This window comes from Alexandromys fortis, unplaced genomic scaffold (assembly GCF_014885135.2).
Source record: "Alexandromys fortis isolate MF-2015 unplaced genomic scaffold, M_Fortis_MF-2015_v1.1 scaffold_4, whole genome shotgun sequence".
Lineage (NCBI taxonomy): Eukaryota > Metazoa > Chordata > Mammalia > Rodentia > Cricetidae > Alexandromys > Alexandromys fortis.
In genome coordinates this window covers 904,849-916,042 of record NW_026067944.1, presented here as the reverse complement: position 1 = coordinate 916,042, position 11,194 = coordinate 904,849, and the positions used below count along the sequence as shown (strand labels likewise).

General features: G+C 40.4%; 1 protein-coding gene across 2 annotated transcripts in view; it reads right to left on the bottom strand.

The window, feature by feature from the left end:
• Window positions 1-313: 313 nt before the first annotated feature.
• The window catches only part of Snrpd1 (small nuclear ribonucleoprotein D1 polypeptide), a 15,155-nt gene continuing 4,274 nt past the window's right edge, over window positions 314-11,194 (bottom strand). For both annotated transcript variants that reach the window (XM_050148846.1, XM_050148848.1), the window contains exons 2-4: window positions 8,228-8,304; window positions 5,342-5,533; window positions 314-490 (exon numbers count right to left, since the gene is read on the bottom strand). In XM_050148846.1, the coding sequence (XP_050004803.1) occupies window positions 414-490; window positions 5,342-5,533; window positions 8,228-8,304 (346 nt within the window). In that variant the 3' untranslated portion in view covers window positions 314-413. The remainder of the gene's footprint in view (window positions 491-5,341; window positions 5,534-8,227; window positions 8,305-11,194) is intronic.

The window sequence follows — 11,194 nt, the reverse complement described above, 5'->3', positions numbered from 1 at the left end:
CATGTGCCACCACAGGCAAGCAAAATAAATTAATTAATTAAATAAAAGGTTTTTTTTTTTTCTTGCTTGCTTTTACCAGTAAGGTTGGTTCCAGAGTAAAACTAACAAAAGTGAATTTTACATCCGATCCCAAAAGGACTCTGTTGAAATACCAAGAGTTTATTCATCTCAAAAGGGGCACCATAAAATGGACTCAAAGAAATTTAATGCATGTTCAGTGCACACATATTTCATGTGACTGACACCAGGAATTGAACACTGTGCTGAGTACACAGGAGACACTTTAACTTTGATTTGATAATCAGCAGAAAACTTCATCCCACACTTAAGTTTATTAAAAACTGACAAACAAAACCTGTACAAAAAATATCCCCCAATTCCATATCACTTTGGAACAGTAATCTTGAAAGACATTATCGCCTAGGACCCCCTCTTCCTCTGCCGCGACCACGTCCTCTTCCTCTGCCTCGGCCTCGGCCTCGTCCTGCAACTGGGGAAAAAGTTAAAGCAGGTGAAATTCTCTTCAATAGTCACAGTGCCCAGCTACCACACAGGCTTTACTATCCACACCTCTTTTTTTTTTTTAATATTTATTTATTATGTATACAATATTCTGTCTGTGTGCATGTCTGCAGGCCAGAAGAGGGCACCAGACCTCTTTACAGATGGTTGTGAGCCACCATGTGGTTGCCAAGAATTGAACTCAGGACCTTTGGAAGAGCAGGCAATGCTCTTAACCACTGAGCCCCACTATCCACACCTCTTAAAACACCACTACTACCGTGTAAAACCAAAAAGTGCCAGCAGAGGGACGATTTATACCCTATGCTAGAATAGAAGCCAAGCAAGTTAGCCCAAAATCAACAAACCCTAAGTACATTATACCAAATGGCAATCTAATAACGGAGCCTGAAAAGTTGTTTTGCTCAACCATAACTTAGTACTTTAACCCACAGCCATATATCCTTAACATTATCAGGACAAAAAACAAAACAAAACAAAAACAAAACAGAAAGACAAACCAGTGTACCTGCTTGATGTACTCAGACTAAGATTTTAAGATTTGTCTATTCCCCCCTGGTAGTCAGATCAAACCCAGGGCCTCACGCAGAAAGGTCAGACAAGTGGCCTATCACTGAGCTATAACCCACAACCCTGTAAAGTCATCCACCCCTTCATTTTAGAATATGGTCTCTGTGGTGGTCTGAAAGAAAATGGCCCCCAAAAGGAGTCTCACTATTAAGAGGTGTGGCTTTGCTGGAGTAGATGTGGCCTTTTTGGATGAAGTATGTCACCGTGGAGACAAGCTTTACGGTCTCAAAGATGCTTAAGCCATGCCCAATGTCTCACCACTTCTGTTGCCTACAAGTCCAGATGCAGGACACTTCTCCAGCAAAATGTCTGCACATCATGATGAAAATGGACTGAACCTCTGAAAATGTAAGTCACTCCAAATAAATGTTTTCCTCTGTAAGAGTTGTGGTGGTCATGGTGTTTCTTCACAGCAATGGAAACCCTAACTAGACAGTCTCTTCTAGTTCTGGCTGATCTGGTTCTTACTCTGTAGACCAGGCTGGCTTCAAACTTAGAGAGCCTGCCTCTGCCTCTCAAGTGCTGGGATCATAGGTGTACACTTAGTAAAGGAATTGTTTCTAGAGAAACAGGATCTTTAGATACAAAGAATGATACGACACAAGGCTGAACAAATGTGGACGCATCCTGTAAAGTTTTTCACGACTTTGACAAGTAGGTGGGAAAGAAAAAGTAGAAGGAATCAAAACACAACACAGAAAGGCTTAAGATTTAGAAAAACGGTACAAGGCGAGGGATTTAAAGGGACAGATGAAATCAGTGTTTCTTAAGCTATGTATTACAATTTTTTAAATGAGAAAAAGAATGATAACCCCAAGAGCTTTTGTAGTGCTATAACTAAAAGNAAAAAAAAAAAAAAAAAAAAAAAAAAAAAAAAAAAAAAAAAAAAAAAAAAACCCTCAAAGTCAGCATATTAAACATCTATGAAACAATGGCCCTTTACTCCTGCCCTACTCTTTTTTTTTTCTTTTTTCGGTTTTCTGAGACAAGGTTTCTTTGCCACCTGAGTGCTGGAAACAAAGCTCCCACCCTACTCTTACACTGCTGACAGCCATGTCTCCCACAGTGTGGAAAGTCCTCCATAGACTCACATGTTGTACCACTGGTCTCCAGCTGATGGAACTCTTTGCCTTGAGGTTTTATTGCCTGGACACACAATGTGACAGGACAAGGGTCTGCTCCTACAGTTCTACTTTCTCCACGGTAAGTGGCTCTCAACCTTCCTAACGCTATGACTCTTTAATATGGTTCCTCATGTTGTAGAGACACCCCAGCCATAAAATTATTTCATTGCTACTTTTTAACTTAATTGTGTTACTGTTATGAATCATGATGAGTATCTGTATTTTCCAATGGTCTCAGGTGACCCCTGTGAAGGGGTCATGTGACCTCATACACAGGGGTTGTGACCCACATGTTGATAGCTACTGAGCTAGAACAGACCTTCCTTTCCTTAAGCTTCTTCTTGTCTAGTATTTTCTCAGAGAAACAAGAAAGTAGCTAATATAGCAAGAAACTAAACTCTAAGATAGAATTCCAGATTCTGAAACTTTTAATCTGCCTAGCTAAGAGGCCAACTTACTTTGGAATCCAATAGAAGTTAGGACCAACAGAATGAGACTAAGAAAGCCCAGTTACATCGGGAGGTAGTGGCACCTGACTTTAATCTCAGCACTTGGGAGGCAGAGGCAGGAGGATCTCTGAGTTTGAGGCCAACCTGTTCTACAAGAGCTAGTTCTAGGGCAGGCTCCAAAGCTACAGAGAAACCCTGTGGAGGGGGGGCAGTTACTTAGGGAGGTTGAGCAGAGGGGCACAAGCTCAAGGCTAGATGGCTCAGTAGGTAGTGTTTGCTGCAACGACTGCTAACTGAAGTTCAATCCCCAAGACCTACATGGTGAAAGAAGGCACGCTGACTCCTGCAAGTTGTCCTCACTTCCAAACACACATCACCATACATATGTGCCCATACTCTCAGGCACCTGCATACACACATAAATAACTAAATGTAAAAATAAGAAAACAAAATGATGGGAATGTAATAAAATAGTAGAGGCTTATTTTTTATGTACAAGATTATAGGTTTAATTCTCCAATGTTAGTTCTTAATGAATTATTAGTTTTACTATCACATGTGTATATGTTATGTGTATGTATGTGCATACTTGAGAGAATGCCACACTGCACATGTGGAAGGCAGAGTAAAACTTTTGGGAGATGTTTTTTCTTTTCACTGCAGGTTTGGGATTAAACTCAGGTAAGGAGGCTTGCATGGCAAGTAATTTTATTCTCTGAGCCATCTCCAGGCAAAGAAAATCCAAGTGTCTTTAAAAATAAAAATACACCAGCAGAGGTGGTATATTTCTTTAATCCCAGTATTTGGAAGGCAGAGGCAAGAGGATCTCTTTGAGTTTGAGGCCATCCTGGACTATGGAGCAAGTTCCAGGACAGTCAGGCTATACAGAGAAACCCTGTGTGTGTAATGGGACAGAGTGCCTGCCTAGCATGCTTTTGATCACTAGCACCACATAAACCAGGATAGTGAACAGTTCTAATCCTAGCTCTTGGGAAATGGAGGCAGGAGTAAGAGTTCCAAGTTACTTTTCACTACAGTTAATCTGAGATCAGGTGAGCTACATCAGAAAAAAAAAGAAAAAAGAGAAAAAGAAAAAGAAAGCAATCAGAGAAAACTAACAATGACAAAATACTAAAAACTTCTCAAAGAAAAATTGAGGTAGAATAGTCCTATACCATATACACACACAATCTGACATGAAGTTGGGGTATATGGGAGAAGAGGTTCAAGAGCTGATCAAGATATTATGTATATGTACAAGAAAATTTCAAATTATAAATAAGGTTAACGAAAGTAAAACTAATGTCAAGCAGTAGTGCACATGTCTTTTATCCCAGCATTCTGGAGGCAGATCTCTGTGAGCTCAATGCCAGCCCAGTCTACAGAGCAAGTTCTAGTACAGCCAGGGCTACAAAGAGAAACCCTGTCTCCATACCTCCCTTCCCATGTGTGCCTGCAAAATAATAACACAATAAAAACAATGAGGGTGGTGGTTTGAAAGAAAATGTCCTCCAAAGGGAATGGCATTAATAGTAAGTGTGGCCTTGCTGGAGTGGGTACAGTTTTGTTGGAGGAAGTATGTCCCTGTAGAGGCGGGCTCTGAGGTCTCAAGTAAGTTTAGCCACAGCCAGTGAGGCAGTTCACTCCATGTTGCCTTCTGATCAAGATATATAGCCAGCACCATGTCTGTTTACATCCCGCCATGTCCCACCATGATGATAATGGACTAAACCTCTGAAAATGTAAGCCACCCCAATTAAATGTGCTTCTTTTATAAGAGCTGTGGTCATGGTGTCTCTTCACAGCAACAGAAAACCTAAGAAAAGCCAGGTGGTGGCTGTGCACACCTTTAATCCTAGGACTCAAGAGGCAGAGGCAGGTGGATCTCCTGAGTTCAAGGCCAGCCTGTTCTACAGAGTGAATGCCAAGACAGGCTCCAAAGCTACACAGAGAAACCCTGTCTCAAAAACCCAACCCCGCCCCCTAAGAAAAGAGAAAAAAGAAAAAAAGAAAGAACCCCTAAGACAACAGGAACAGGAGCTTATGAAAACTGAAGGGAGGCTTGAGATAAAGTCTGTGCCAACCGACAGCAGTAGCTAGAACGAGAAGGCACAAAGACAAGAGAATCAGTCAATAAGTCAACAAAATTTAACGTTTTCTTAGTTGTATGGGCAAGAAGATTCACAATGAATTTTCACAAATTATATAAAATAAGAGGCAGCCGTGCCGCCAGCCTCCAAAAAAAAGTTGAACATAGCTTGACAGAATGGGATAAGGAAAATTATGGGGACAGCGGAAGAATTGTGCCACAAACACTATCCGATCCTGGGACAAGAATTCCGTTTTGAAAGTAGTGAACTTAAGGTATACACAATATTCACGTTCCTTCACAGCTTGTTATATATTTCCTTTGTCTATCAGATAGGTTCTTTCTCTGTAGTCCAGCTCTCCTTGAACTTGTGGCACTCCTCCTGCCTCAGCCTCTTGAATGCTGAGATTACAGAAGAATGGCATGGCTGGTCTCCATAGCAACTCCAGAAGCTCTGTCACATGCACTCATGCACTCATAAGTATAAGATGTTCCAAGCCAACAAAACACCCTTGTTGTTCACAAAGGTATTTTCAACAGTGAATTAAGATTTAAATACCCTATACACAAAACACCTTCACACTTACCAGCTTCTCTCTTCTTAGATTTCACCTTAGGCTCAACATCCACAAGTAATGTATCAAGAGGTAAGCTGTCTGGTAGAATAAAGTATCGAATGTTGTTTCCTCGAATACTCAATGTTTCCAACTGTACAGGTTCTCTGTTCTTCAGGGTCATTTTCACAGCTTTAAGATGTGTATTCATGCTAACATCTACACCTAAGGAGGAAAACAGAACAATTACCAGAAGGCAATCTATCTTGCCACAGTTGAAATAATCCTGTAGAGTATTATCTGGAGGCTAGAGAGATGGCTGAAAGAAGAGGTCTTACATTCAATTCCCAGCAACCAAATGACGGCTCACAATCATCTATGGCTCACAACCATCTATAATGAGATTTGATGCCCTCTTCTGGCATGCAGGCATGCCTGCAGACAGAACACTGTATTTATAAAATAAATAAATCCTTAAATTAACAAAAGAGTTATCTAATCTGTTAGTTACATGCAAATGGGGGGATGCAATATAAACTAGCAACTGCTCCTTCATAAAGCCCCCCTTCCTAGCCATGGTACTACTGTGCAGGCTAAGTATGTGCACTGAATAGGATGCATGGTGGTATGCTTAAGTCATGCCTGGAATCTCAGCATTCAAGAGGCTGAGGCAGGAGGAGTGCCACGAGTTCAAGGAGAGCTGGACTACAGAGAAAGAACCTATCTGGTAGACAAAGGAAATGAAATATAGCAAGCTGTGAAGGAACGTGAATATTGTATATGCCTTAAGTCCACTACTTTCAAAACAGAATTCTTGTCCCGGGATTGGATAGTGTTTGTGGCACAATTCTCCCGCTGTCTCCATAATTTTCCTTATCCAACATTCTATCAACCATGTTCAACTTTCTTTTTAAAGACCTATGCTATTTTTCACCTGTCTCTCGGAACTCCTCCCCTACCTTCCTGAGATAAAGTCTATCTCTGCACTCCAGGCTGACCTCAGACTTGTGATTCTTCTAAGTCTCCCTAGTGCTTACTTGGTTTACAGGCAACCAACACCACAACCAGCTTAACATGTCTATTTGTTTATTTCTTAAAAAAAATTTTTTTGGTGAGTTCGAGGCCAGCCTGGTCTAGAAGAGCTAGTTCTAGGACAGGAACCAAAAAGCTATGGAGAAACCCTGTCTTGAAAAATGAAAAAAGAAAGAAAGAAAGAAAGAAAGAAAGAAAGAAAGAAAGAAAGAAAGAAAGAAAGAGGAAAAGAAAACAAACAAGAAGGGGGTTGGGAAATGGGAATGTTGGCCTTTACTCTCAGTACTCAGGAGGCAGGGACAGGTGCATCTTTGAGTTCAAGGCAAACATGGTCTACAGATCAAGTTCCAGGACAGCCAGGGTTACACAGAGAAATTCTGTCTTAGGAAAAAAAAAAGCAACAACAAATCCTTTCCCCTTCCTATGATATAGCCTCGATATATTCCGCCTCCTCTGCCTCCTAGGGACACTGATTTATGTAGGCAAGGAGGAGCAGAGAGACTTACCATCTCTTATGTTCTAAGACCTATACATTAAGACATATTAATTAGTCTCTCACTACCTTCATGGCATATAGCATACTGTGATGACTGAGCTGTATGTATAAGTGTGTGTATGTTCATATAAGATACTGAAGTCTCAACAGTGACTGTCCACTAGAGGGAATGAGATCTTTACTAAATTTTGTCCTCCCAGTTTTTTGAAACCTTCCTCCTGGGACATCCATTTACTAAGCACCTATTATGTATATGGTGAAACGTGTGTTTTTGTTTTTGTTTGTTTGTTTTTTTAATAGTAGAGCTTTTATCATTAGATTTTGATTAAAAAAAAAGAGCAAGATGGCCATTCTGGGGGCTGGGGATAGCTCAGCTGTTAGATATGAAGCCCTGGTTTCAACCCCCATTGCCAAATAAAAGAGGTGTGCTGTGTACACTTATAATCCCAGCACCCAGGAGCTAGAGGCAGGAAAACAAGACCATCCTTAACCATACACAGTAAGTTTAAGATTAGTTCTAGAATACTTAAGACTCTACCTAGAAATAGAGGGCGGAGGGAACACTACCACAACAAAACCCACCCCAGCCCTTCCACAACGCCCAACTGTGTTCTGCAGGAAGTAGACCAAATCACTACTCAGGACACTTTAACAAGGGCAGCAGCTGTACTTCCTTAGATATGATGCCATACCATACAAAACTTAATAGGCAAGTTCCATTCACAACTGGTACCATCAAGTCCTGGAATAACCATAAAATGACATCCCATTACATCTCTTTGTTTACTAAAACACTGGACTTAGATGAGAATATGAACACATATTAAGATATTATTTTCTTTCTTTAAATAATCACTTAAAAAACTTTTGGAGTGCCTACTATTAGCTAAGAAACTGTTCCAAAACTCAGTGGGTCAGTAAAAAATAAAGACTGGCACATGGAGGATGAATAGGTGGGAATAAGAAAGCAGTAGCGGAAGAGGAGAGGACAATAAAGGAAGATAAAAATACAGCTGTGTGAAAATACCATAATGAAATCAATCACACATATATAATAAAAGTAATAAAAAATTAGTCAAATGTGAAACACAAACATAATCAAAGTGTAAAGTCTCAAAAGTGTTTTGGAAGAAGCAATATTTTATGGAGAAGAACACACAAGCAAAGATATACAAGCTATAAAAACAAAAGCACCTGGCAATGTGGTTTGGTTGTAGCACAAGAATATAAGATGAGGGGCTTAACTAAGGCCCATTCAGTAATCTAAACAAAAAGAATGAGGATCTTTACTACAACAATGCTTATTAAGCAACCAAAAAACACTCTCCAGCACATGAACATGGAGAGAAAAACAAAAACATTCATTATAAGAAAGAGTGCGGCCTCCTCACCTGTGATTGTTCCATGGACTTGTGTTCCATTCTTCAATTCAATGGTTACGGTTTCATGACTCAATTTCATCAAAAATCTATAAAATAAAAAGTACTGAATTTTACCTGTAACATTTAGAAGTCTTTTTGTAAAGCTGGTAGGGTGAAATTGCTAGAGTTCAAAATCTTCAAAATGATACTGCAACAATTCGTATGGGGTCTGAACACTTGACCAGAACTAAGAGCACTTGCAGAGGACCCAGTTTAAGTCCCAGAACCTACATGAAAGCTTAAAAACCACCAGGTCCCAGGGGCCTGAAGCCCTATTTGGATGTTCACAGGCATCAGACAAGCTCTGGTGCACTACATTCATGCAGATAAAACACTCATACACATAAACATATCTTAACAATTCATATTAATAATATAGTGTATTTAACTTTCCTGAACTAAACTCTCAAACTTATAAAGGAATGAAGTAATAAGCTGTCATCTGGCATCTGTCTACTACAGGTGTACCTACCTTTTTGGCTTCTTTGGACCACACTAGATGAAGAATTGGGGGTGTTCAAACCACAGCCCATGGACTATAAGAGTATTCAAATGTATATCTGACACAACAATGTCATCTACAAAGTTCATGCTTGAGTCTGTGATTTTGTGTTGAACCAGGTTCAAAACCGTTCGGAGCTCTGGACTAGAAAATACTGGAAACTGCTAGAAAACCACCTCAAATGAAGACATTGAAGATCCTGGAGTAGTATCAGTGGTGGTGGGCTTGCCTTTAATTCCAGCACTTGGGAGGCAGAGGCAGCTAGGTCTCTGTGAACTGGAGGCCAGCCTGGTCTATACAGCAAGTGAGATACTGTCTCAACAAAAAGATCCTAGACTGGGCTGGAGAGATGGCTCAGAGGTTAAAAGCATTGCCTGCTCTTCCAAAGGTCCTGAGTTCAATTCCCAGCAACCACATGGTGGCTCATAACCATCTGTAATGAGGTCTGGTGCCCTCTTCTGGCCTTCAGGCATACACAGAGACAGAATATTGTATACATAATAAATGAATAAATTAAAAAAATAAAAAAAGATCCTAGACTAATTTTAAGCCACAAAAAATAAGACTTATCACTAGTAGCATAAAGTTACATGGGCGAGATAAAGAACCTCTTTTCTCTCCCTAAATTCTTGGTGACTAGGGATATTCTTATAACCCATAGGCACACATGTAGTCCATTCTTCAATAGCATCCATAACACTTAGACCTTATTTAGCAGTTTACACTAGAAATGATTCCTTAAAAATAAATATCCCAAGAGTTAGATAGCAGTCTACTATATGGAAATACCAATTATTTCACTGTGAACGTTTTCAACGTTTTGCTATTACAAATTCATTTATGCAAACACTCACCAATATCAATAACCAATCTTCCTATTTTCTATCTATGCAAAAAGAGAGTGAAGGACATAGCAAGATGGCTCAGAGGGTAAAGTATTTGCTGCAGAGCCTGACGATCCAAGTTTGATCTCTGGAGCCAAAATGATGGAGAGAAGCGACTCCGCCTAGGGTCCTTTGACCTTTGTACACACACAGTAATGCCAACCCTCCACACAAATAATTAATTGTAATCTTTCTTGCCCCCTAGACAGGGTTTCTCTTCATAGCCTTGGTTGTCCTGGAATTCACGGAGATCTGCCTACCTTTGCCTCCCAAAGGCTGGGATTAAAGGCGTGCACCACCAGTAACCTGATGATAATTATCTTTAAAAAAAAAATTGAACCAGGCATGGTGGCAACCTTTAATATCAACAGGAAGGCAGAGGCTGGTGGATCTGTTACTTCAATGCCAGCCTGGTCTACAAAGTGAGCACCAAGTCAGCCAAGGCTATATATCGAGATCCTGCCTCAAAAACAACAATCATCAATAACAAAACTAATGAATTCAAATAGCAAGCAGGGTTGGCAGGATGGCTCAGCAGGCAAAAGCACTTGCTGTACAGGTTGAGGACCTGAGTTTTAATCTCTGGGACCCTGGTGGAAGGCAAAATAAACTCCCCCAAATTGTCTTGTAATGTACATGTACACCTCTTGTGTCCAAGAACACACAGAATAGTAATAATTTTCTAAGGAGCAAAGCTAGGATGCTTGTAATCCTAATACTTGGGAAATGAGGGTAGAAGGAACAGGAATTCAAGGGCTTAGCTATACAGCCTGGCCAAATGAGACTGTTTCAAAGAAGAGGCTAGAGAGACGGCTTTGCAGCCAGTCAAGAGCATTGGCTGCTTATCCCAGAGGACCCCGGTTAGGTCCCTAGAACCCACATGCCAGCTTACAACTGTCTGTAACTACTCCATAAACACCAGACAAACATGTGATGCATACACACAAATCTAGATAATAACACATAAATCTAGATAATAACAACAACAATAATAATAAAAACAAAGGAGGAGGAAGGAAGTGGCAATTTGCCCGAAATTTAGTACCTTTAATGAATAGAGAAAAATGTGTATTTCTTTTGTGAATTGCTTATAATTATTCACGCACTCTCCATCAGTTTGAGCTTTTATCAGTCCATGACACATTTGACTACAATTTCCAATCACATATCACCACACCTGGCTTTTTCTTTTCCTTAAAAAAGGGCTGGAGAGATGGCTCAGAGGTTAAGGACACTGACTGTTCTTCCAGAGGTCCTGAGTTCAATTCCCAGCAACCACATGGTGGTTCACAACCATCTAAAATGAGATCTGGTGCCCTCTTCTGGCATGCAGGCATACATGGAGGCAGAACACTATATTGTATATGTAATAAATAAAATCTTTAAAAAAAAAATGTAGCCAGGCGGTGGTGGCGCACGCCTTTAATCCCAGCACTCGGGAGGCAGAGGCAGGTGGATGTCTGTGAGTTCAAGACCAGCCTGGTCTACAAGAGCTAGTTCCAGGACAGGCTCCAAAACCACAGAGAAACCCTGTCTCGAAAAACCAAAAAA